This window comes from Colletes latitarsis, chromosome 5 (genome assembly GCF_051014445.1).
Source record: "Colletes latitarsis isolate SP2378_abdomen chromosome 5, iyColLati1, whole genome shotgun sequence".
NCBI lineage: Eukaryota > Metazoa > Arthropoda > Insecta > Hymenoptera > Colletidae > Colletes > Colletes latitarsis.
Genome location: NC_135138.1, coordinates 23,754,838 through 23,782,596, shown reverse-complemented (window position 1 = coordinate 23,782,596; position 27,759 = coordinate 23,754,838). Strand labels below are relative to the sequence as shown.

The 27,759-nt window shown below is 36.7% G+C and overlaps 2 protein-coding genes across 3 annotated transcripts in view; one reads left to right on the top strand and one right to left on the bottom strand.

The window, feature by feature from the left end:
* The window catches only part of Reck (reversion-inducing-cysteine-rich protein with kazal motifs), a 101,536-nt gene extending 81,291 nt beyond the window's left edge, over nt 1-20,245 (top strand). For both annotated transcript variants that reach the window (XM_076765688.1, XM_076765687.1), the window contains exons 3-8: nt 2,904-2,987; nt 3,236-3,272; nt 3,347-3,694; nt 13,009-13,441; nt 18,393-19,770; nt 19,848-20,245. In XM_076765688.1, coding sequence (XP_076621803.1) covers nt 2,904-2,987; nt 3,236-3,272; nt 3,347-3,694; nt 13,009-13,441; nt 18,393-19,770; nt 19,848-20,231 — 2,664 coding nt within the window. In that variant the 3' untranslated portion in view covers nt 20,232-20,245. The remainder of the gene's footprint in view (nt 1-2,903; nt 2,988-3,235; nt 3,273-3,346; nt 3,695-13,008; nt 13,442-18,392; nt 19,771-19,847) is intronic.
* A 572-nt stretch (nt 20,246-20,817) lies between these two features.
* Prp5 (pre-mRNA processing factor 5) lies at nt 20,818-27,477 on the bottom strand. The gene is made up of 7 exons (XM_076765677.1): nt 27,312-27,477; nt 26,956-27,168; nt 26,592-26,739; nt 26,200-26,517; nt 25,798-26,125; nt 24,600-25,722; nt 20,818-21,868 (listed from the first exon to the last, which is right to left on the bottom strand). Exons 1-7 carry the CDS (start codon nt 27,329-27,331, stop codon nt 20,914-20,916), a joined length of 3,105 nt encoding a protein of 1,034 aa, XP_076621792.1. The 5' UTR covers nt 27,332-27,477; the 3' UTR covers nt 20,818-20,913.
* Between the last annotated feature and the right edge of the window lie 282 nt (nt 27,478-27,759).

Below are 27,759 nucleotides of genomic sequence, written 5' to 3'. Positions count from 1 at the left end.
CAGAATATACCGCAACAGAAATACATGCGTCGTCTCCTCGGTTCGGTATCGTTTTCTCCCTTAAAGTTTACGACAATTCAACTGAAAAGTATTATCTTCGATTATTATTATTATTATTTCCTTCTTTATAACATTTATTCAAACTCAAACAGATGCAAAAATACGTTACATCGATAATTCTTATAAATTAAACATTTTTTACATTTTTTAAATCTTTAACCATATACTACTATGTTTTCATTTTGAAATTTGAAGAAATGACGAGATAATGTACCCTATAGCAGAATTTAACACGCGTGCCATGAAACCATGTTTTGCGAATTATCGAGATTCTTTTTCTCAAATCTGCTATATATCATCCAATCGTGGCTACTTTTATTTGTTTTCATTTTATGTAAAAAGAATGGAATGTTTAACTTTACATAGCAATCATTTTGTCATGAATCTTTATTTTGCAAGAAGTTATGATGCTATAAATAATTTTCGCTATAAATAAATGATATGCTATAAATAACAGTCAAGAACTTTTGATTTGACAAGAAATACCTGGCGACAAATTTAAAATTTTTTATTCATTCTTTTTCTTTATTTTATTTTCCAAAGAATGTAATTTTACCAAACTTAAAAATAAATTGCAAAGATGATCCCTCTTTAGAGGGTAGTTTGATGAGGAAAGCCCAAATTTAGATTTTTTTTCTGTGTTAATTAATAAAAGAAAAACAATAGTCTGTCTCAAAATTGTATACACATATAGGGTGTTCAGCCACCCCTTCGAAAGATTTTAATGGGAGATTCTAGAGGCCAAAATAAGACGAAAATCAAGAATACTAATTTGTTGATTGAGGCTTCGTTAAAAAGTTATAGAAACATCTTCGGCCACACAGTATATTTTCCGTAAAGAATTTTTTTCACGAAAGTGGGTAGGAATTCGACGATATGTCCAATGACTAAAAATAATTGTAATTGACCCCCACAGCCAAAAATAATTTTTCCAGGACGATTTGAAGATTTTTTTTTTCACCGAAAAATTTAGGCACTTACCCCCTGTCGATTTTTCTTAAAAATTCGTTTTTTATTTTTAGTAATTTTGTTTGACGCCCTATAGAAAAGTTGTCTAATACTTTTTTGTAGCCGCCTATGGGCTCTACTTCAGAAAAAAGTTTCATTGAAATATATTCACTATTGTAGGAGTTATGGCTGTTTGAAAATTGGACCATTTTTATGGGGTTTTTCTAACATTACAGGGCCAAGGAACAACCTTTCGAATATTTTTATAATTGCTACATATTCTACACTAAAATACGCGGCGTTTGGCTTTTTGAACATTAAAATCGTCCAATCCGTTCAGAAGTTATGGTGTTTTAAAGATTCGCATGAAATTTACGTGAAGCATTTTTGGTCTGAAATTATATTTTCGGTAAGGAATTTTTTTCTCGAAAATGGTTAGGATTTCGAGGATATGTCTATTGACCAAAAATGATTATAATTGGTCCCTGCAATCAAAAATAATTTTTTTAGAACGATTTGAAATTTTTTAATTTTGTCGAAAAATTTTACACCTTCTCGAATTTTTTTCTCGAAACTGGGTAGGATTTCGGGGGTGTAGCTATTCATCAAAAATAATTATAATCGACCCTTGCAATCGGAAATAATTTTTTTAGAACGATTTGAAAAATTTTTTTTTCGCCGAAAAATTTCAGCACCTACCCGATTTTTTTTCTCTAAAGTGGATAGGATTTCGGAGGTATGTGTAATGACCAAAAATGATTGTAATTGACTCCCGCAACTGAAAATAATTTTTCCAGAACGATTTGAAATTTTGGAATTTAATTGTTAATAACTTTTTTACGAAGCCTCCATCAACAAATTGGTATTCTTGATTTTCGTCTTATTTTGGGCTCTAGAATCCCCCATTAAAATTGTTCCCAGGGGTGGCCGAACACCCCGTATACAATTTGTAACAGTGCTGCCAAAATTGACACTCTTACAAGTGGTACCAACATTGTATTCCAATATAACAAGTTCATTATTCCTTCGCGTCATTACTTTGAGGTAATTTAGTTTTTAAATGTGTTAAGCAAAAATCATATTATCCAGTGCTGTAGAAGTACAGTGTTGTACAAAGGTTCTCGCAATTTATAAATCGTATTATAGCGAAACCGTGTTATAGGATGCCGTGTTGTAGGAGGGCTACCTATACTATTTTCAAAAAATAGTACATGCTGTAGAAGTATCGTGTTATATAAAAGTTCTGGCAATTTATGAATCGTGTTATAGCGAAACCGTGTTATAGGATGCCGTGTTGTAGGAGGGCTACCTGTACTATTTTCAAAAATTACTGCGTCAAATAAAATATTTTATTCGTAAAGTTGTACTCATACTTTAAAATAAATAGGATTATTTACTATTTACTATTTAAAATACTATTTTACCCAGCTCTGCACATTATTCAGTTAAAACGAAAGCTACCTCTGACCCAGCCAACAACGTTGAAGACCTAACAGGACCCACCGCACACAGGCCGATGGATGGTCGTAACTCGCAACCGTGACGAGAGTACGCAATGGATCTGTTCGTCCTCGTGGACGCTGATTGAATCGAAAATGAAGTCCTAAATGGCCGACCAGTCGATATCCGTGCAGTCTATTGTCATTCAGTGACGAACAACAGGAAATCGTGACGGCCGGTGGCATACTCGCGTCCTTGATTCTTAATAACTTCGAACGCGATGCGCCACGCATTCAAAATCGTGGAAATTCCCATCGGTGGAGATACAGCTGTGTCGCTGTATACCTTACGCGTCTTTCTCTTTTTTTTTTGTACCAGTGCAACGGCTTTTCTTACACCAGATCGACGTTCGAGCAAAAATGAAAAGAGAAAAAAAAATTACGCGTTGCTTTCAGATCTCTCTGGTCGCGCTGGGCGCAGAGGCGGAGGCGAGGGAAAACGCGACACGACGCTTGCTGGAGTTCTGTTCCCTCGAACTGGTAAGCCGCCTTTAATCGATCCTTTTAATCCATATTCGAGCCTCCAATACGTTCGTTCGCGCCTGACAGCGAACCGTCAGTGATCCGCCGACAATACTTTTAAGCGGTTCGAAGAAAGGAATGAAGTTCAATGGGTTCGTGTTACAAGAGACTCTTGACGATACCCACGTTCTTACGTTCCGCCTCAGTTTTCACTTTTTATCTGGATATTCCTTGCCTTCAACCTCGCCTCTGTTCTTTTTTTTCAGACAGAATTCTGGGCCTGCGCCAACTCTACTTTAAACGGTGAGAGCCCGAACGATGCGTTACCCGATTTTAGTCCAATGAAGTATTTTTAATCGACGTTCCCTCTCTTGCAGAGATAAGGAAACATGGAAATTGGACAGGAAGGGGTTGCTGTTACTTGGCGCTAAATCCAATATGTCGATCCACGTGCGCTATATCAGGATCTAGAAGACACCTGAGCGAATCTTGCCGGCCAAGCGACGAGCCCGAATTCTTCTCATGTTTGGAGAGGCGCGCGGAAGCGGAACATTGCTGCAATAATGTGTCCAACGACACCTGCAGGTCCATATGTCGGGATTTGTTCTATAAACCCGGGAAAATCTCGAATCTGAAGATGTACAGCAGCAAAGGTTGCTTTCATCAGGTTCCAAAATGTTTGAAAACCGTCGCCGAGGTAAAACACGCTGAAGATCCTAAACAACGTAAGTGAAACCAGAGATAGATGAAATTTTTATTAAATAATAAATGCATTAGTAGTTTACCATTTAAGGGAACATTATTGTTATTATAAAAACATGTATACTATTGCTCGTAAGTATTTTCTTACTCAGCATTTTTGTCATATGTCAAAGTAGCAACATGTATCTTCTATTCGTACAAATATTTGCAAATTGTTTAGTTCAGTTTGGCGGTGCCTCGTTCCATATGATCAATACTCTTCTACTGGGGGCAATTGTTGCTGATTTATTACCTTATTTTATTACTATTTGACCTTTTTCCGTATCGTGAATATCGAAAACACTTCATTATTGACCAAATTGTAGTCGTGATCACATAGGAAAGCAAAGTATTTTTTTCTCTTACTTTTTCTGATAAAATAACAATATCCAGGGTGTTCGCATTTTTTCTACACACTTCTACAAGTAAAAATAACACTAAAGTGTTATACACAAAAAGTTCATAAATGCTTTGTTAAGAAGTTATGACAAAAATATGAAATGTGATGTTTTCTTATTTACTAAACAAACAAATCTACTAAAATTTTGTTTAAAGAGAGCAACTGGTAGTTGAGGCACGAAAAAGTATTTTTAATGTAGAATTATGAGAACGACTTAAACATTTCTTTATCAGAGTTTAGTTTCTATCGTTTATCTTGGGTGCTGAAGTATTCTTTCTTCGATGATAACTTTTTGTTGTCATACAATTTTGAACTATTGTTCAAGTTTATGTTGAGTAAATTGCAAAAAAACTCACGATATCGAATACTTGCAAAAGATTGATTTTATTTTATTATACATTTTTTTTCTTATTTTAATATTTTGAATCTCAACTGAGTTTCACAGTTATATTTTTGTTATAATTTCTTAACACAGCATTTATGGATTTTTTGTTATACAGGATGCTCGATCACCCCTGGGAAAAATTTTAATGGGAGATTCTAGAGGTCAAAATAAGACGAAAATCAAGAACACCAATTTGTTGATGGAGGCTTCGTTAAAAAGTTATTAACAATTAAATTCAAAAATTTCAAATCGTTCTGGAAAAATTATTTTCGGTTACGAGGCTCAATTACAATCATTCAAAATTATTTTCGGTTGCAAGGGTCAATTACAATCATTTTTGGTCATTACACATACTCTCGAAATCCTACGCACTTTCGAGAAAAAAATTCCTTATCGAAAATCTAATTAGGTGCCTAAATTCGGCAAAAAAAAAAGAATTTCAAATCGTTCTGGAAAAATTATTTTCGGTTGTGGGGGTCAATTACAATCATTTTTGGTGAATAGACGTACCCCCGAAATTTTGCGCATTTTTGAGAAAAAAATTCAGTACGAGCGGAACTTTAAACGTTAATAACTTTTTAACGAAGCCTCCATCAACAAATTGGTATTCTTGATTTTCGTCTTATTTTGCCCTCTAGAATCCCCCATTAAAATATTTCCCAGAGATGGCCGAACACCCTGTATAACATTTTAGTCCGAGTTTTATTTGTGGAACACACTGCTGAAGTGTGTATGGAAAAATGCGGAACACCCTGTATATGACAAAAATCAAAGGATTATCAGTGGAAATGTATGTATTTTTTAATTCTTATGGAACAATTAAATCGTATTTATAGGATAACTTACAATTAGTAACAGTTCCTAGATCATTTTATAAGGTTAAAACTTATGCAATGTACAATGGGGCAAGTGTTACTAGTCGTAGACATTTATGGTTTCCTTTAAATACAATACCAGCCTAACAAACTATACAGAACAAACTAATTTTACAATGCAATTTCTACTATTCTACTAACTACTATTATATTAATTAATTAATGTATAGAGGGATGACGTACATTCCAGAATATGATATTATAATAAAATTAATAAACCGTTACAACAGATATATATTTTTAAAATTAAACAAAATTAAATGTAATACAAGTATTAGAACATAAAAAAACAAACAAATTTCTCAGTAATTTTATAAGGTATATGGAATTAAATGATCAATATTTTGTAGTGTATTTATTGGAATCGATGACTGCTTACATCGTTTTTGGCATAGATTCCAAAAGTTTTTTCTTTCTGCTGCAGTACTTCAAATAATTTTTCGACTATCAAGCTCTGTCTTAGATAATTTTAATGGTGTTAAATTAGATTTACCTCTGCACTTTGAGGTGAACATTCCAATACCAGAATTTTCTTTTATATTAGCCAATTTTTGGCAAAACGGGAATCAATTATATAATATTTTTCCTAAAGCGTACATCTCGATCAAACTGAACTCGCGCCTTTCTGTTTTGTTCCATACTAATGGTTTTTTAACACCATGTCATGAAGATTAAATGTTGCTAAACGACGACTCGTATCTTGCTCACCATCTTGTACCATTTCTGCCCGAATATCAACAGCAATTTTTCTTGGTTCTGCAACCGATAAACAACGAATATACCTATCTTATCCAATTGTTGATATTTTTAGGTTGATTATTTTTTCTAAATTTTCTAAATGTCTTCATTAAAGAAATTGTCTTTTTTTTTATCGAATGAACAGTTTATTTCTAGATGTTCAAATGTTAAACAATTTTGGATATTCATTCATCATTTTTTAAGCTATCAATGAATTTTTTTCTTTCTAATTTTTGGTAAATTTTTGCTTTGTATCATAGTAAAATATTTAAAAAAGTATGTAATATATTTCGACCAAAATCATGTTTCAGATTGTAATTTATACTCATAAATAAATCGTTCGAATACTTTTGTTCATTTATATTACATAAACAAATTTACTTTGCGTATCATAATACGTAGGTATTTTCATTTGATTTTCACGACAGTCATCATGGAATTTATATTAAAAATTTTAGGAAATAAAAAGTTCATAAGAGCATAAAAAGAAAAACAAATATCAACAGAATCGTTCGCATTCGAATAAAATCCATTGCCATTAAGAGTGTAAAATAATAGAAGATATATTGTTAAATGGCTAATACAATAAGGAACTCAATTTTGACCTCTAAGAATGTACTAAAAAAACCTTGTCACTTTTAAGGAATGTATAATGCTTAGACCTAAAATGATAGACAAAATTATATTGTTGCGCCGGGGAGGGGTATTTCGCACAGACTCATTGAAAAACGAAAATTAACAAGGAACGATAACTCAAAACTTTATTTATAAAGATTTAATACGTCTGTTCTCTTCAAGATCTCTCGTAATTCTCCTATTCAAATAGTTGCCGGTTCCTCTTAGCAACCGGAAGGAACGGGTCCTCGCCTTCGCTCGTTTGAAGAAGTAGCTTCACATCGTTGCGGAACAACCTTCACGTTGTTGCAACGATGCATCTTCAAAGCATCGTAACACTGCTCCTTCTCTTCAAAGCACGGACGTTCCAATCACAGCAAATTCAACTTCAGTAGAAGCTTCTAACCTCCGAATTCGCCTCGAGTTTAAACACCTCTGTCTGTAAAGAAGATAAACCAATAGACCGATACATCTACCTAAATGGCCTTTAACAGACAGTTAGCGCCTTGACATTTGTCCACCGTCTCAAGGAAAACCACCCAAAAACCTTGAGCAAGGCGCCGGTGTATATCCTTCGAATATTTCGTCTGATCGAAAAATTCCTCTAGATGAACCTGATCTCAGAGACATCTTCGAGGATGAGGAAATTCCGACTGCTCCTCGCCCCTCCCCTTGATTTCTTGCGACTTGCACGCTTCTTTCTTGAGGACTTCTCGGGTGGGAATTCTCCCAGCTAAACGGAACAACCCCTCTAAGGATGTTCCCCACTCATCGAGGAGAATTTCCCCAATGAAATGGTTGTTCGGAACATACCACAAATTTGCAGTCCGGCCACAGAAGAGAATTACACTTCCACAACCGTTTAGACATGCAAAGAAGGAAAGCTTACCGCAGCCAACAAGTAATCCCCACCCTAGCCTTCTGCGACGAGGCATCCTCTTCTTGGGCGAAGATGTCGGACATTTTCCTCGATCCTCACATTGCAGCTTCTTCACAGGAAGCCTCTCGTGAATCATAACGAGCAAGTCGATTCTTCATTTCGTAGGGCCCTTCCCAGTCGAATTGGAGTTTTGGACATTTTCCCTTCGTCCTCCGAGGATTGTACAACCACACCTTCTCTCCAGGAGCAAAGAAAACTGACCTTGAGAAAGAATCATACTCCGATTTCGTCCTCTCTGAATAACTTCGCATGCGTTGTCGAGCGAATTTGTATACTTCTCTGATTCTCTTCCTAGTTTCTTCGATGTAACCATCTTCTTCCTTTTGTTCTGAAGAGACGGTTCCCCTTAACAAATCCAGAGAAAGACGCATCTCTATTCTGGGTTACTTCATTTTGTGAAGAACGATAAACCAACAAAAATATCGGAATCCACTTGTCCCAGTTCTTCTGATGATCTGCAACAAACTGGGGCAAATATTACAATAAAGTCCTTATCATCCGCTCTACAAGCCTGTCCGACTGAGGGTGCAATGGAGTTGTTCTTGTTTTCTTAATTCCTAGTAGCTTCATCAGCTCCCTGAAGACGTTGGATTCGAAACTCCGACTCTGATCAGAGTATAGCTCTGAAATGTCGTTGCCTGCTGGTTAGGAAGTGGAATCACCTCCGGTCATCTTGAAAAATAATCAACCACAACCAGCGCAAATCTATTTCCAGCAAAAGACCTTGGCAGGGGACCCACAACATTAAGCGCTATCCTTTCAAAAGGTGCTCCTACGTTGTAAACCTTCATGGTTCCTCTTTTCTTCTCCACAGGTCCTTTCTTCGCTGAACAGCCATGACAACGACGACACCAATCTTCCACATCTCTTCGATGATTCAGCCAAATGAAGTGTTGTCGAATCTTCGCCAATATTTTCCTTATTCCGAAATGTCCTCCAGAAGGTGCATCTTGACACTCCTAAAGTGACTCTGTGATCTTGCTCTTTGGCACTACCAGTAACCGACTCCTCTCCGTCAACAAATTCCCATCTTTGGAACAATAATCCACGATGCATTTCTAATCCCAAATCTTCTAAAAGTACTTTGTTTCAGGGGAAAGTGCAGAAGCCTTCTGCCAAGTAGGTTTATTTCCTTCGATTTTTGATTGCCAGATAAATCGTAGATCCTCATCCTCATTGGTTTATTATTGGCCCAAGTAGCAATAAACTGAGAGGCCGCAAGCTTATCTCTAACTTCAATCGGACAATCACCAAAAGCAACCTGTGCAAGCTTCTCAATTTCCGCAGCCAATTTCGAAATAGACTCTCCTCTCCGTTGTTTGTAATTCTGAAATATGACATAATTCAAAATTTTTCATTCCATATTGGGATTCCAAAGCCGAAATCAAGGCGTCATAATCAAAACGTTTCTCACCGGGAAGCGACGTCAAAATGCTCCGAGCCGGCCCCTCTAACGATGAAACCAAGGCCAAAGTCATGGTCTATCCCATTGATTCGCTTCAGTAATAGTTTCAAATTGAACCTTGTACTCTTTCCAGCGTGTCTTTCCATCAAAAACTGAGGGCTTCAGAGTGTAGCCCAAGTCGGAAACACTCTGATTTACCCTACTCACACTTCGAGACACCGGCTGCAAAGCCGAAAGGTCCGCGAGCCTGAATAACAAACGAATTTCCCGATAATTGTTCAAGTATTTGCACAACATTAGAAGATCGAACCTGATATTGACTTTCGACAGCTCCAATCTTCTCTTCAAAAGCAGCATCCTCTCTGCAACCTGCCTTTCTTCGGTCCGCGCCCGGTCCTGCTTGAACATTCGTTGCTGCTCTTGAAACTGCGTTCAAATGCTTCGCTGCAGATTCTCGAAAAGCATTTCCAACGACGAAGGAGCTTCCTCCGCGGTGGTAGAACGTGTCATCATCTCACTTCTGACACCAATGTTGCGCCGGGGAGGGGTGTTTCGCACAGAACTCATTGAAAACGAAAGTTAACAAAGAACTATACAACTCAGAACTTTATTTATACAGGTTTAATAACGCGTCCGTTCTCTTCGAGGTCTGTCGTAATTCTCTTATTCAAATAGTTGCCGGTTCCCCTTAGCAACCGGAAGGAACGGATCCTCGTCTCCGCTCGTTTGAAGAAGCAGCTTCACATCGTTGCGGAACAACCTTCACGTTGCTGCAACGATGCATCTTCAAACCGTCGCAACAACATTATAAACTATGATATTTGAAAGTAATAACGTAGTTATTAAATTTTAAAAAAGTAAATTGTAATAAAATGATGCTAATTTTGTTTAAAAAGACTGACATATTCCAACAACTAGATTCTTTTTGTTAGAAGAAGAAACGTGGTAATCGTTAGTAACAGTCAAAGTAATATTAAATCAATGAAAAAAATATTATTACATTGTACTAACCTGGGAGAAAAATTTTATTCAGTTTACTGTAATTTAGCAATATCACATGAACTCATAATTATGCATGACAATATTTTTACAACAAATATCTTATTTATAGTACAGAATTTTATGTGCTGATAAGTTGTAATTAAGATTGCAATATATGTTAGTTATTTTTTCTAAATTTTGAAAAGTGTAGAACGCGTTACTGGAAGCAAAAAGAAGCTCTAATAGATTTCCATTCAGATTTTGACGAATTTCTATATTAACGATATTAACAAAGTATACAATATAGTAGTACATATAACATTTACCAGAAATATGCAAAATATAAGCATTATAAAAAATATGCAAAATAAAACATTCTTTTAATTTTACATTGTTAGACTACCTTAATGATGAAAAAAATTTTAATCTAAGTTTCAGTTGTTTGTCTTCTTTTTGTAAAAATATACATTTGCATGAGCATCCTGAGTTTATTGATAAAGTTAAAACAAAAATTGAAGAAACCGTTCATGTGTTTTCATATTATGATAACAAATAAAAATGACGAAAAGATAAATAAAAATTTTCTTCTTCAAAACTACGAAAAAAATAAAATTGTACGTTAGGTTGTGAAAAAATATAAAGTTGCTGTTGATTTTAATTACTTTTTATTTAGCATTTAGTGGATTTTTTTTAGTTTCAATTACTTATAATATTTGGCAGGAATACAAGCAATTAAGTGATTTATGGCTCCATTTAAAATATCTGTCTAAGAGAACTCTATTCACTTTTTAAGTTTAAAAGTATTGTTAATTGGTGCCTTCCCCAGATTATAAAAATATTTGATTTAGATAGGATCCAAATAACTTTTGAATCTACTTTTTTGTAAAGAAAACTGTATAAATAGTAGCATTATTTTGCTAAAAAATAGTCCTGTCATCTACTATTAATGTAATAAAAGTCAAATAATAGTTGTTTAATATCTGTTGATAACTAATAACTTTCAATCTACGAAAACTATTTTATATAATATCAAATATATAAAATATATCAAAACATATAAAATATTGTTTATCTCTTATTCATGGTACGATATTTTTATTTAGATAAGTGGATTATTCATCCTGGTTATTACATATACAGGGTGTTCGGCCACCCCTGGAAAAAATTTTAATGGGGGATTCTAGAGGCCAAAATAAGACGAAAATCAAAAATACCAATTTGTTGTTGAAGGCTTCGTTAAAAAGTTATTAACAATTAAATTCAAAAATTTCAAATCGTTCTGGAAAAATTATTTTCGGTTGCAGGGGTCAATTACCATCATTTTTGGTCATTACACATACCCCCGAAATCCTACGCATTTTCGAGAAAAAAATTCCTTACCGAAAATGTAATGTCTGACCATGCTACCCGTAAAATTCATGCGAATCTTTGAAACGTCATAATTTCTGAACGGATTGGACGATTATCATTTTTAAAAAAGCAAACTACGCGTATTTTAGTGTAGAATATGTAGAAATACTAAAAATATTCAAAAAGTAGGTCCTTGACCCCGCAAAATGAGAAAAACCCCATAAAAATGGTCCAATTTTCAAACAGCCATAACTCCTACAATTGTGAATATATTTCAATGAAACTTTTTTCTGACGTAGAGCTCGTGGGTACCTACAAAAAAGTATTATACAACTTTTTTGTACGGCGTCAAATAAAATTACTAAAAATCAAAAATGAATTTTTAAGAAAAATCGACAGGGGGGTATAGGTGCGATTTTTCGACGAAAAAAAAAAATTTCAAATCCTTTTGGAAAAATTATTTTCGGTTGCGGGGGTCAATTACAATCATTTTTGGTGAACAGACATACCCCCGAAATCTTGCGCATTTTCGAGAACAAAATTCAGTACAGTCGGAACTTTAAACGTTAATAACTTTTTAACGAAGCCTCCATCAACAAATTGGTATTTTTGATTTTCGTCTTATTTTGGCCTCTAGAATCCCCCATTAAAATTTTTTCCAGGGGTGGCCGAACACCCTGTATACATTTTGAACATGCGCAGAATGTCGGGGGTATGTCAATTCACTAAAAATGATTGTAATTGATCCCCGTAATCGAAAACAATTTTTTAGGACGATTTGAACAATTAATAAATAAAAATAAAAGGCAACGATATGCTATCAATGTAAAGAAGGAAAAAATCGAAAAAGAAATACACTTATGAGTAGTTTTAGGTAGTAGTTAAATTTTTTTAGCTACAGCTTGTATGTACTCTCGATGTAATATCGCATTAATAGTTGAAATAAACATCAATTGAAGAAACTAAAACTACGTTACAAGATACATGTAATAATTTTGAAGAAGATGAATTTAAAAATACAGTAGACTTTCTAAAAGAACCGCTATTAAAATCATTAACTGATATTTTATTACACTGGAATGATAGTAAAAATTTAATTCCAGAATTATATAAAATATCACAAATAGTTTTGGCAATCTCACTAACGTAAGTGAGTGTGGAGCGTTTATTCTCAGCGTTGAAATTTATTTTACCTCCACAACGCTGGAAAATGACAGGAAAAATCATTAGCGACATATTAATTATAACAAAATTATGAATAACTAAGAATTCATTTTTAAGAATAAATTCTTTTAAAACATTTAATATCATACTTAAAACATTTTATGTATACACATTAACATTTTCACAAATTCAACAAAAATCAAGAACCGTTACGAAATAAAACTGAAAAATAACAATTACAAAACCGAAATTGAACCCAATATAGGCTAGAACCAATATATTCATAACAATTATAACATTTTTAACTGTTCAAATCCTGCAAGTAAGATACCACCCTGTAAATTAGATTAAAATCGAAATTGGGCAATTCTGGTTCTTCCCTTGTAAATAGAAATTAAGCAACATCTTCATCGTTTCAAATACTGTAAGTTCCTTTTCACGACAGATTTGCATTGCTGCAACGAAGCTATGACACCGGCATGCCTGGAAACTTGCAAAAGGGTCCTCCACACTGCGACGACCGAGCAGGAGATCATGGATGCTCTGTCGGAGAAGTGTAGACCAGTTTTGCCACAGACGCCGATTTGGAGTTGTCTGTTGAAGTCGGGATCCTCGAAACCGGCGCGTTTGCCTTTGGACGCGGGCAAGTTATCATGCTGCACGAAGGCCACCAAACCGTCGTGCCAGAATTTGTGCTGGAGAGCGTTCCAGGCCGATTGGGAGTTCGCGTGGGTACAGCTGGACGCGGAATGTCTGTCCTCCAATATGGAGGGAGAGTTGAGGAGGTGTCTTGAGGATGCCGAGGACCCCTGCGAAATGGGCTGCTCTGGACTCTCTTACTGCGCTCGATTCAACGACAGATCGACAACACTATTTAGGTAAAGTCTCTCCGAATAAAATTCAAATTCAATTCTAAATGTTCATTCCTTGCTCCGCTTTAAGTTTGCCTGTACGGACACTTTCATCGTGTTTAAACCATGCCCTCAGCGGCCAAAGCAATTGTGATGGATTACCAAAATTTGGCAAACTTTATTAACACTAGGTTTACGGACACTCGTTGTGCATATTTTTATTGTAATTCGCTCTGTTAATAGTTACATTAAGATGCAATTTTTCTTTTAATTAGAATGTATATTTATATCATTATATCAATTAAATCCAATATAAATTGCTAACAAATAATATTTATGAGTTCTGTAACGTTAGGTTTAGAATCTTAATGCGTCAAATTGTCGTATTCCGTAAACCTAGTGTTAAGAATACAAACGCGGTGTTTGACACAGTCTGACATTTTGAATCGGATACCCTTACACCCTTATACTAATTGATCAAAATAATTGACAACTATTAGGTATACAATTTTGCTTCCGCTGTTTTTCAATAGCTGGCTTTAGTGGCAAGTGGCGATTGAAATAAGTAGATCATAAGTGTCATTAATTAACTTGGGCATCTGTCAACATACTCCCATAGAAACATTAATCGATTTGTATTTGTATCATAAAGTTATTCTCGATTGAAAATGCCAATTTACGAGTCAAATTCTCGTCATTTGCGGGAGGTTTTAATTTTCTGCTTCAATATGAAGAAATCTTAGTGAAAGAACGTGTCGTGAGTGGTTTCAACGTTTCAAGAATGGTGATTTTGACGTTGAGGACTGGCATAACGGTGGAAGAGAGAAGGTATTCGAAGATGCAGAATTAGAGGTATATTACTTGATCACGACTCGTGTCTCGTGTTGCACGATAGCGTTTTACGTGAGAGTACTGGTCGACTGTAGGGGAACCCCCAAGTGAAGCTCGCGGTTGCGAAGAATCTCGTACGTGTATTAATATCGAAATAGTTTTATCAATTTCGCTGTATGATTTATTGACTTGAATAAATTACATTCTATATTATTATCGGACCACAGTGTCAAACTTAAGAAGAATTGGCACAATCATTGGGAGTAACTCAACAAGCCATTTCAAAACGCCTCAAAGTCATGGGAAAAAATGGCGAAAGCAAAGTTGCACACCTAATATAACAGTGAAACTAAGGAAAGCATAGCGAATAAATTAATAAAAATATTAGGTCGAGTCATAAGTAACTTCCGTTTTTTTATCAGACATTTATTTTGCTCTCATTAAATAACAAAATTATATGAATTTATTATGTATTAACCACTATTATCTATAACCTTCTCCCATCTTCCTGGCAGTTTATCAATTCCTTCCGTGCAAAATGTGGTTGGTTTGGACTGGAAGAAGTTTTCGACAGCCTGCCTGACTTGCTCTTCAGAATTGAAGGTTTTTCCATTCAAAAAGTTTTGTAAAGAACAGAAAAGGTGGTAGTCTGTTGGGGCGAGATCTGGGGAGTAAGGTGGATGTGGTAAAACAGACCAACCAAGCTCAAAAATTTTTTCTTGAGTCACTCTTGCTCTATGTGGTCGCGCATTGTCGTGTAAAAGTATGACATTTTTGCGATTGACGAGTGCAGGACGCTTTTCATGGAGTTTCTCTTACACTCTTTGCAACTGCTGAACGTATCTATCCGCAGTAGTCGTTAAATTTAACTTGACAATCCCACCATACACACAATAAAATCTTTTTGCCATGGATGTTTGCTTTCGGATCTGGTAGGGGTGATTGATCCTTATCAAGCCACTGTCTTTTGCGGACTATATTGTCATAGGTAACCCATTTTTCATCGCCTGTTACAATCCTGTTTAAAAAAGGCTCAATTTTTACCCGTGAGAGCAGACTTGTGGCGATTGGCATGCGATCTTCTTTATTCCGTTCACTGAGATTGTGAGGTACCCATACTCCTAACTTGCTGACTTTCCCTAATTTCTCCAGGTGGCGGTTAACAGTTGATTGTGATGTATTCAACCTTCCTGCTATACCTCTTGTTGATTGACGTGGATTTTGATCCAATATTGCCTTTAAAAGGTTGTCGTCAAAGTCGGAAGGTCGTCTTTTAAGGTCGTATCTCCAGAACGGAATTTTATAAACCAATTTCTAACTGCCCAATCAGTTATTAGTCCTTCACCATATACACTGCATATTTTTTCAACTGTCGTCTTAGCACTATTGCCTTGTTTGAATTTCCAAAGCATTACATGACGAATATGTACTTTTTGACTCTCCATTTCAAAGCTTAAAAAAAACAGTATAACGTAACGTGTATCACACAAAACAGTTGCCAAAAGACTAACTGAAGCCTCGTCTATACTAAAAACTTGTCACGGTAACTCATAGCGGGTAGATACGAACAATAGATTCTACTTAGCTGCATTGGAAGTTACTTATGACCCGACCTAATAGTTACAAACGTAACTATTTATCATATAAAAAGTCGATACAACGAGATGCAATGATAGTTGTACAACTAATTGTACAATAAATTTTTACGTCTGTCTAAAATATGAAAGAACCAAATATGTTTCAAATTTGGTTTAAAATTTTACAAAAAATTCCTAAAGTATCGTAATGTAAAGTTATAAATCACACAAACATTAACATTGACCTAATGAAAGCAGTGGATAATAATTTAAAATAATTAATTGCAATAAACAGTAATGTATGATTTTTGAAATGAAAATATCATTGAACCATTTAAAACGATTTTACGTCCTGTATAAAATTAAGAATTAAAACAATTTGTTTTTCACAATTAACGTTTAGTCTTATATTTCTGATGGCTTATTATTATAACACTGGATTGATCAAACATACGAGATATGAAACTAATACCAAACACAAACATATTTTCATAATTTTTAGTTAAACGTGTAATACGTGTCTAATGAAGGATCAGGAAAAAGTATGACACAGTTATTATAATATCTACAGGTTGTTCGGACACCCCTGGGAAAAATTTTAATGAGGGATTCTAGAGGCCAAAATAAGACGAAAATAAAGAATAAAGAATTTGTTGATGGAGGTATTGTTAAAAAGTTATTAACGTTTAAAGTTCCGCCCATACTGAATTTTTTTCTCGAAAATGCGCAGGATTTCGGGGGTATGTCTATTCACCAAAAATGATTGTAATTGACCCCCGCAACCGAAAATAATTTTTTTAGAATGATTTGAAATTTTTTTTTTCGGTCGAAAAATTTCACACTCTCGCTTTTTTTTCTAGAAAGTAGGTAGGATTTCGAGGGTATGTCTATCGATCAAAAATGATTGTAATTGACCCCCACAACCGAAAATAATTTTTCCAAAACGATTTGAAATTCTTTTTTTTCGTCGAAATAATTTAGGCATCTAATTAGATTTTCAGTAATTAATTTTTTTCTCGAAAATGCGTAGGATTTCGAGGGTATGTGTAATGACCAAAAATGCTTGTAATTGGCCCCTGTAATTAAATATAATTTTTTTAGAATGATTTGAAAATTTTTTTTTCCGTCAAAAAATTTCAGTACTTTCTCGAATTTTTTTCTCGAAAGTGGGTAGGATTTCAGGGGTATGTGCATTCATCAAAAATGATTGTAATTGAGCCCCGTAACCGAAAATAATTTTTCCAAAACGATTTGAAATTTTTTAATTTAATTGTTAATAACTTTTTAACGAAGCCTCAGTCAAGAAATTGATATTCTTGATTTTCGTCTTATTTTGGTCTCTAAAATCTCCCATTGGAATTTTTCCTAGGGATGGCCGAACACCCTATATATAACCGAACAACAAATTCAACTATTTGTTTAACCCATTCAGTACGGATTTCATACATTTGTATTGGTTTTAAGAGTTTTTTCAAGGCTGTGATAGGTTGTTATTATCAAAAATAATATTATTCATAGTTAGTATTTATTAGTTGGTATTTTTCATTTTACTTATATTACTATCGTAAAAAGTATATAATTTATTTTCCATTCCATTTCTAATTCTTACCCGTGAAAACAAATATGGCTTTGTTTGGTGTCATTCCATTGGAAAAAGCTCAGCTATGCGATTAAATTAATTTTATAGTTATAAGTTGGAAAGTATAACAATTTTATTTTTGTTCTTTTGGTGATTTATTCGTAGTTGGATCATTAATAATCGCGAGTTCTAGATAATATGACACGCTCGCCTCGTCGAATTTTACGAATTGGTGGAGGTGATCCAGCAAATAATATCGATGAAAAAAATAGCAAACATTAACGAGGGACCACTGTACGTACTTCCTTTATTTATGTCGATTATTCCAAAACCTATTAAGATGTAAATATATGACTGTATTTCAATAATATATGTATATGAAAAGGTTGCTCCAAATCTGATAAAATACCTGGAATATTTGAAGATTAATAAACTATGTGACAGGACATCTATAAACATTTGGCTACATTTTAGAGCACCACCTGTGGAGATAAATAATAGTACATTATCGGGCTACAAAACTGACTTAACTCGGGAACAAGGTTAAATAAAAGAATTTATACAAACTTCTTTCATTGTTTCCCTGTCTTCAAATGACCATTAATGTGAGTCCCACAATATACACCTTGTATATGCCCCGTATCGTATGTTATTTCATATGGGCCATAGTTCATCGAATCGTCGATATTTACTTAGACAATGTCTCCATAATTGTTCTACCATTTTTATTGAAATTTACAGAGTCCACGTATTTATTTCCACCATATCGCCAAACATAAAATAATCGAGTACAAAGTCTGGGTTAGGCCAAATCCCGTACTAACAACTATGAAAACTCACAAAAAAATCACCGACAAATTCTCCATTACTACAATCGATCCCCACCCGTAATTTCTTGCTTCAACATAAAATGCCCAGACTTATTCCGCGGATAACGGTGCAACCATGTCTACTTTTTTAATCGTATTTCTCATTTTGCGTTCTCTGCCAGGACTTGTTCAGCCGCGGCCGACGAAGCAGCCAAATGGGAAGCCGATCACTGGTCTAGAGGCGGAATCGTTCGAGGCTTGGGTGTACCTGTTCGCGCGGCTGCTTCTTGCCCGCCGGAAACGTTGCGCGTAGCGGCTTGTCTGCTGCAGCTGAGACCTTGCGAGACCAGGATTCACGAGACGAGACTCTGTCGAGAAGACTGTCTAGAGTTAATGGCCAGCTGCGTGGACTGGTCCGCCATCACAGGTCCTCATACAGCCAGTACGCTGTGCGCGAAGTTGTCGCCGGGTAGATCGGACGCTCCATGCGTTTCCTTAAGGCCATTCTTGGAAGATCCTCAAGAGAACGAGTCAGTACCTATACGCCTCGAGGAGGACATCATGACACCCTGCAGAAGCAATCCCTGCGCCCAAGGCGAGGTCTGCGAACTGCTTCCCTACGGGCGTGAAATTTACCGCTGCGTGCCAGGCTGTTCCCTGGGAGAAATGTCGAAACAGTTGGTACCGGTGGGATCCTGGGTACAGATACCGCGATTCGATCAGCAGGGCTGTCTCAGAATCTGCCAGTGCTCGCTGCGTGGGATGGTGGGATGCAAGACACTTAACTGCTTTAAATTTCACTCCTGCTGGGTGCACGATCGCTTCATCGCTCACAAGGCCAATTTCTACCTAGAATGCAATCCCTGTCATTGTTTCGAGGGAGAATTCACATGTGCTAAAAGGAGCTGCGGGGAAATACGGGTTCCCTCGCTGCCCTGCGATTGTCCTGCTCACTACGTGCCTGTCTGCGGACGACTGGGCTTCACTTTTGCTTCAGGCTGTTTAGCGAAGTGTGCAGACTTGTCCGCGAACGAAGTGGAGTTTGGCAGCTGTTCTTCCCGAGACCCCTGCGCATCCAATCCTTGCGACAGTACGGAGAAGTGCGTTCGGAAGACAAGAGTCTGCTTGTCCAGGCTTCACAAGCCCTGTCGCCAATACGAATGCGTTCCTCTAGACTGTGATCCTCGGGAGGAGTCTAGCAGGCCAGTTTGCGACAGAGAGAATCGTCAGCATCGCTCAGTGTGCGCTATGATCCGCGCTGGAGCTACATTAGGTTACAGAGGACGTTGTTTGGAGGGATGTACCTTGCGGGGTCCTGTATGTGGTGCGAACGGCGAAGTCTACGCGAACGAATGCGCTGCCTGGGCAGAGAGGACTGTCGTTGATTACTTTGGTCCTTGCGTCGCTGTCGGATTGATCGACGAGCAAGCCAAACCTCGTTGCGGTGATCTCGTACAGTGTCCCCAGCTGATAAAGCCCTACTGCGTTGCAGTAACACCACCAGGTGCCTGTTGTCCGGTGTGTGGAGGCGCGGCAAAGCTGTTCTACTCCAAGAAACAGGTACGCGATCTTCCTCCTATATGGAACGCTATTTTGTCAACATTATAACATTACAAATACTATCTTTTGGTTTACAGCTGGATAGAATATACTACACGATGGATGAGGAGGTGGACAAGGATTCTGTCACGTTGGAAGCTCTACTGACCGCTCTAGGACGACAAATTCAGGTGGCACAATGTGCCCTTCGTGGAATGATGACTCCAGACCGTGACATATTCATCATCGTTCAGCCTACGTCGAAGAGACCTTCGACTTTGCAGCTACGGGCCTGCGTAACGGAGACTGAGAAGCTAGTTACCAGAATTTTGGAGAGAAGCCCTAAAATCGCGATCGAGGTGCCCTTAGGCGCGCTCACAGGAGCAGAAATTGCTCATAGTTACGTATCCAGTGCCATCACGATTGGGGGATGTCTCGCAAAGATCTTCCTTGGAACCGTTGTCCGTACACTTATCTTGTGAGAACTGTAATGGAGAAAAGGGAAGGTAGATACGCGGCTCAAATATGAGGCTACCGCAACGAGTGAAAACAGACATCCTCGATCGCGCGTATTTTCAAAGGTGCTGAGCATTTCATTTACCTAAAGGCGCGCGCTGTCCGTGGCGCCGCCAATTTCATGACTGTGATTCTTCTAGTGCCTACGTAATATACAGGAAAGTAGAATGTATTTTCGTCGATCTTTTAATATTGCCAAAGAAAAGGGAGTACGTGGAACGTGTACAAAAACGCATAATCACTCGTAAATGATTATGCAAGTTGTAAATAAAGTCTCCTAACTTAAGTTACCAAACAACGTGTCCGCCGAATCTCCCGTTGTATTCTTCGCAGATACAATAGTCGATAGAAAATACTCTGTCGAACGATCCAAATTTTGCGCTGTGCCGTAAGATCGTTGTTGGTTCCAGTTTCAAATTACAAAGGTACACACGTCGCTGAATTTGGATCGCTTGCGGACGAATTACTGACAGGATCGATACTTCCATAAGTGTTAAGTATACTTCGTTATTGTATCGTTAAATACAAAGTGTTTGTATAGTCATTTGTAAGTTTAATAATAAATCTCTAATTTTACTCAAACGCAGTTCAGTGAAATCAATGTACCGTAGTGCGTAAGATTGCATGTACAACGGAAACGGAGCTTCTTTACAAAACTTTGTATCGACCACGAGACGCGGTATGAGTTCCTGACGCTTGTAACTTGATCAATTCTTCCTTGATGAGTCGCGAGACCTCTGCCTTGGCCTTGCTGACTGCCAATTCGCTAGTAGACTCAATAGCTAAATACAACTTCCTTTCCCCTTCCGGTGGAGCTTTACCAGGAGCAATGTAAGTTCCTCTAACGGTAAGACCAGCTTCAGAGTACTCTGAGATTTGTGCGAGAGCTTCCTTGCTGGTGACTCGCCACCTGGCCTGCTGCGGAAAGTCGTTAATCTCTAATTCTTCCTCGTATTTGCGGAACGTCTGTTCACCAGCCTCTGCATCGCTCTCTACAAGATCCTCTTCGCGAGGCTGGTAGTTTAGCTTAGTATTCAACTTCGCAGCTAGTTGTTCGGCGACCGTCTTCGCTGTGATGAGATTAGTAGGTCCAGCTCCTTTGAGAATAGCTTCAGCAGCTTGTTGAGTTGCGCCCTTCGCTTCAGCTCCCAAGTTCTTGGCTATATTGATCTTGGATGCCAATCGTCTAGCCAGTTCCAATTTGTCGGTTGCACTGGGTACTGGTTGACCAGGAACAGCAATATTTGTGGTAGAAGGTCTGGCGATCTCGCGAACAGTTCTCTTTGGTGCCAACATACTTTCTATCTGTTGATCTATATCATTTTCTATATCCTCGTCATCGGAGTCTTGCAGTCCCAGAGCTGCTTTTTGGAACTTCTTCTTTTCGTTTGCCAAGGCTGCCTCTGATTCGTCGAATTTAAATCCTTTGCCACTAAAACCACCTCCGGTGTGCACTTTTTTGCCATCAGCTGCTTGTCGGGCTTTGTACCCTTCCCAAAGTTGGCGCAGAGGTTCTGGAACGGGAACTCCAGCCAATTCGTGAGCACGAAGAATATCACCAGCATATCGTTCCTGTTCTGATGTGATGAATGTGTATGCATAGCTGTAAAAGAATTATACCCATTTTATAGTTGTCAAACAATGGTTTTTAAATTTTTTCAAAGATGTCACGCTAAAAAAAGACAGAATTTCTGCACTCAACAATTATAAACACAAAAGGTTTGTTACATTTGTTTCAATTGATTCTGATACATTTAATTTTTGCTCATTGAATGTAAAAGATTACTTAAAGAAAACCTCTGGTCAAATTAAATTTTGCAAAACACTCATATTATATTCTTTACATTATTATATATAACATGAATAACGTGATTACAAAAAAGTCACAAAAATCCAAATAATATATTTGTATAATCTTCTCATATAAAAAATTGGTAATGGATTTACTAACTTTTTCATTGGTGAATTAATCAGTGTTATGAAATACTTTTGTGCTGAATTGCCTTTAAAATTTATTTATAAATATACGTAAATAGTAAATTAAAAAAGTGAAACATCTTACACAACCATCCTACAAAAAAGTTACCTGATGTTCTCTTTCATTTGAGTATCTAGAATAATATGTCATACTCACTCAAGTATACTTGAGTATGGCAAGTTAAAAGGTTAACAAAGATAAGTGATATACAAGGTATGTCATAACATGTCAAAGTTATTTCAGTTATGGATTGGAGATTTAAATGTGTTGAAAAAGATTTATGCATGTAAATATCTATTTGACTGTGTTTTTGAGTTATAACCATTTTTGTATTCGAATAATTGTTAATGAAAAATTAATCTAGCACAACTGATACTGTTAAAGTGTTTATGTACAATGTTTAATAACTGATTAACCGATTATAAAAATTAATAATCATACTTATAATTAATTGACCAATATATTTAAAAAGAAAACTACTTGATATTGTATGTCGTACATGGTTTTATACATGATTGTCACGATTTAGTAGAGTGACCAGATAGTTCTTAAAGTAATGGGTTCCTAATAAATGAATAGATTGTGCTAGAACTTGCTAAACCTGTCGTTTTCCTGAACTAAATTCTATGGATTTTTATTTTTGTAATCTATGAAAGACTAAGAAGATCCACAACATGATAATTACAGACTTGCTTATGGACCAAAAGTTGTATTTTAAGTACTTTCTATAAAGATAAGTAGTTGCACGTTACTAAGAGTACAAAAATGGTAATAACTTGGAAATAAGATCAAATAGAATACATGTTTTTATTAGACTACACCCTGTATATACCCTCTTGATGCATGCTGGTATATACATTACAGATCATAAATATTCAAACGCTTAACTGAAAAGCTCACAATTTTTAAACTGCTATAACTTCGTACAAGATGGTCATACAGCAACCTTTATAGTCATTTTAAAGGTTGAATTTTACACATTCATATTCTTAAATTCAATTTTTTTAAGTGACTTTTTACACTTGGAGAAATGTGAGAAAATAAAAATGGTTTTTTTTCCAAAAATATGAAATACATTCAAACAGCTCCTAAATCTTCAAAAAAAATTTTCACGATTAAAACTCATAATAAGTTTTAAGATTGAAGCCTCCTCTCTCTAATAAACTCTTTAAAAGTCAGTATGCGATTCTTTTTCACGATGTTATTCCATTTTGGACGAAAGGCGTCATAGGCATTAAGGAGGTATTGCTGTCTAGACTGTCAATTTCACGGCCCTTTGTGTAATTTTTTTTTAATGATAGATAGGCTGTTTTGTGCTGAGACTTTTTAGATATATTTATTCATCTTATAAGCATGTACAATATTTTTTTCATGGAAAAATATTAAAAATCGTGGGAATTATAACTTCTTATTTAATAGCTCTTTTGGAAAAGGTGCTCCAATGGCTTCCAGGATTCCAGATAATTTGAAACAGAGGGGGTTAAAGTATCTTCATAAGGAAGGTTGTGGTTATAGCAGGAACTAGGGAAAAGTCAAAATCCTAATAAATAAAGAAATGGCAACACTTCAAGTTTCGAATTTCTATTTGTTAATTGTTCTTTTGTGTTTAGCATATCAAAAAAAATAGTAAAACTCAATATTTTTTTAAATCTCTAATTCCAGCTATAAAAGCGCGTCTGCTAAATATTCTCTCCAAATTTGAAGTCAATCGGTCTCCTAGATCTTGAAATATCATATAAGCCAGTTTAAATGCGTTTTTTTAAACAAGAAGCTATAACTCTCGCAATTTTTAATATTTTTTGATGAAAAAAATACTATAGATATCTATAAGACAAATAAATATATCTGCAAAATGTCACTACAAAACAACCTACCTGTCGTAAAAAAAAAATCACAAAAAAAGACCGAAGAAATAACAGCCTAGACAGCAATACTCCCTTAAGAATAAAAGTAAATATTGAATCTAATAAACATCACGAATAAATCGTTTTCCTTTCTTTTTTATTCGTCATCTATTCGAATAAAATATCACTTACCTACCATTCTTCCACGAGAAGAAGGCCCAGCATGTTTACATTTCCACTCCTGTTGCAGTCCGCTGACTCACAGGTATTGGTCGAAAACGGTGAGGAAGATCGGTGACAGCCAATCAGCAGACTGCAGCAGGAGTGGGGATGTAAACACGCTGTGTCTTCTCGTGGGAGGACGATATGTCCTACAATTACTAAACTTTAAGAACAATTTATAGTTTTTTTGCGCCTCCCTTGGATTGTAAACCTCTCTACAAGGTGTATTTACTTTGGAAAACACTGCCATCAGGTTCCAAATTATGTCCCTTGATTATATGAAAACTTACCCTTTGTTACCAGCTCTTCCCGTTCTTCCGCATCTGTGTACGTAATCCTCATAATGATTCGGACAGTCGTAATTCACCACGAGAACGAGGTGTTTCACATCCAAACCTCTCGCGGCAACAGACGTTGCAACCAATAATTTCGTTCGGCCAGCTTTAAAGTCTAATATGGTTGAATCTCTATCGCATTGATCGATACCACCATGAAGGGACATACACGAATAGGAAGCTTTCATAAGGTCTTTTAGAAGAGTGTCAGCGTTCTCTTGTTTGTCGACAAATATTATAGTGGAACCTTTGTCTTGGTAATGGCCAAGAATCTCGAGCAACTTGTAGAACTTCTGATCCTCCTCAAGTACTACTACGTGCTGTTCGACATCCTTACAAACGATGGATCGTCCTCCAACTTGAACTTCCACGGGTCTGGTCAAGATTCTTCTGGCCAGTGCTTCCATTTGTCGGGGAAATGTTGCGCTGAACAGAACAGTTTGTCGATCGGGTCTAACATTTTCCATGATACGCATCACTTGGGGCTCGAAACCCATATCGAACATTCTGTCCGCCTCGTCAAGTACTACATAGGTTACTCTACGTAGGTTTGTCACTCTTCCACTGTTAGCAGCAAGCATGTCAATCATTCTTCCTGGTGTACAGACAATTATTTCAGCGCCTCTCTTCAGTTCCGCTATTTGTTCAGATATACCGGTTCCACCGTAGACACAGACGTGGGACAATCCCAATGACTTTGTAAACTTTTTCGAATCCCTTCCAATCTGCATGCATAGTTCCCTGGTCGGCGTCATAATTAACGCAATTGGACCGTCGCCGTCTGCCAGGGGAGGTTGATCGAGAATGTGCCTGAACATCGGTAATAGGAATGCTAACGTTTTTCCACTGCCTGTCTTCGCTATACCTATCAGATCACGACCAGACATAATCGCTGGAATAGCTTGGCACTGAATAGGAGTTGGTTTCTCATAGCCAAGCTTCTTCAATACTTCCAACTCCTTCTTCGTTACACCACACTGTGCCCATGACTTGATAGGTTTGGGACAACCCTTTCCTTTCACGCGAATACCTTCTAATTCTTCTTTGTACGCTTCTACTTCTTCCGATGTCATTCTCGCTGTAAATATAAACAAACATGAGAACTAGAAATACTGTGCCTGAATTTTAGTAAGAATTTGAGTGAGTATCTTACCGATTTCAGGTACTTCGACATAAAATGATTTTCTAAATGGTTGGTATTCGGTGGTCGCGTGATCAACTTTGGCTAGTTCTCGTTTTTGTTTGTTTGCTATACCGGCGGCTGTTTCATGTAAATTTTCACCTTCTTCTTCGCTGGAATATTCTAAACCGTCTTGGTTCTGTTCGATCAATTCTCCTTTTTGTTTTTGAACTTTCTTTTTGGCTACGCCGGTTACGATAACGACACCTCCACTTTGAGTACCTCCCGTGCCTGTACCATTGTTTGCATTCTTTGCACCTTTGCTATCTAATTTGTTTACTTTTCGGACTTCTTCCTGAACCTGTAATAACAAATTTTCAATCAACTGATTGCAATAACATACAAAGTAAAGTATAATAGAATGTGCATACACACCTCTGCCATAAAAGCATCCAGTGGATCGACTTCTTCTTCTTCCTCGCCCTTAGTTTCTTCCTTAACTTCCTCGACTTCTTCTTTCACATCTCCTTCTTCTTTGATTTCTTTGTTGCTATTCTGAACAACAGGAGTCTCTTCGTCACTGTCATCTTCTAGGGACCACTTTTTCATAGGCAGCTGAAGGTTTGCTAAGATGGATGCTTTACCATCTTTCTTGGTTGCCTCCATCTCTTTCTTTTTCCTTTCTGCACGCCACCGCTCAATTCTTTCTCTTCGCTTTTGCATTTCCAATTCCAATCTTTTTTGTTCCTCCTCCTGTAAAAATTATATTACGAAATTGAAAAACTTTATCTAAATAGTTCACATGAAATACTTTACAAATAAATTACCTTGTCCAACTTAGTATGGTCGAATGGCAATTCATCGCTGTCGCCCTTTTCCTTTTCCTTGCGTTCTCTCGATCGTGATCTGTTCGACCGATCTTTGCCTGAACGCGAAGATTTTGATCCTGTAAGACGCTTTTCTTTACTGTCTCCACTAGTATACCGAGAACAATCAATGTTAACATATTACTTAATTATAGCACACATATTGATAATGTCTTAAAAAGAAAGGAGGTAACCGACGATATCCTTTTACAAGCTGAAAATTTTCTTAAATCTATAAAAACAATATCAAGATGGTACGCTGTAATCTGCCTCCTAAAATGCACGCACCTAGAAAATAATCATGACTATTTTAATTATAATGTACCGTTTCCTGTCACGATCTCTGTCCCTTTCAGAACGGTCCCTTCTGTCACTCCTTTCTCTATCCCTTTCCCTAGAACGACTTCTTCTTTCTCTATGACGTCCCTTATCCCTTTCCCTATCTCTATCTCTACTCCTAGATCGGCGACGTTTTTTCTCCGGCGTGGCCGACCGTGATCTCGACCTGGATCTGGAACGCCTCCTGTGATGCCTATCCCTACAAAACAAACGAATTACATTGCATACATGTCGCTGATACGATAGCACACTGAATAATTAGCAGGAGTAAATATAGCAATAGCAAGAGTAAACGTAATAAAGTTAACCTAGAATAATTATTAACTACGGTATTACACTTACTTGTCGCTACTTCGAACCATGACTAGCGGTACTACTTAATCGCAAGCGATTATCGTTAACACTTAACAGTCTATATTAAAGGAACATGTATCTCTGTTTCCTTTCTAATTTTATCACGAAATACACGATGCAACTGCTTTCGTTTACAAACGCAAAGCCAATTTACTATCGCTTTACTCGTGCTGCCACCAATTACATACTAGTTCCCACATTCAATTTCCAAGCATGATATTACAGTTTTCATGCTTATCCACCACGGTTTGCTTCTGGAATAAGTTCAGACACAGATGAGGTATACGAGTAGACTTTTCACATAATGTATTTTTTCGGCCCACTTTTCTGGGACTCTAGAGCCCCATTACCATTTCCGTGTCACTCGCAACGTTACCAACAGATTTAGGAATAAACACAAGAGCAAGTGAGAGAGAAAATGAAATTACATTTTTAG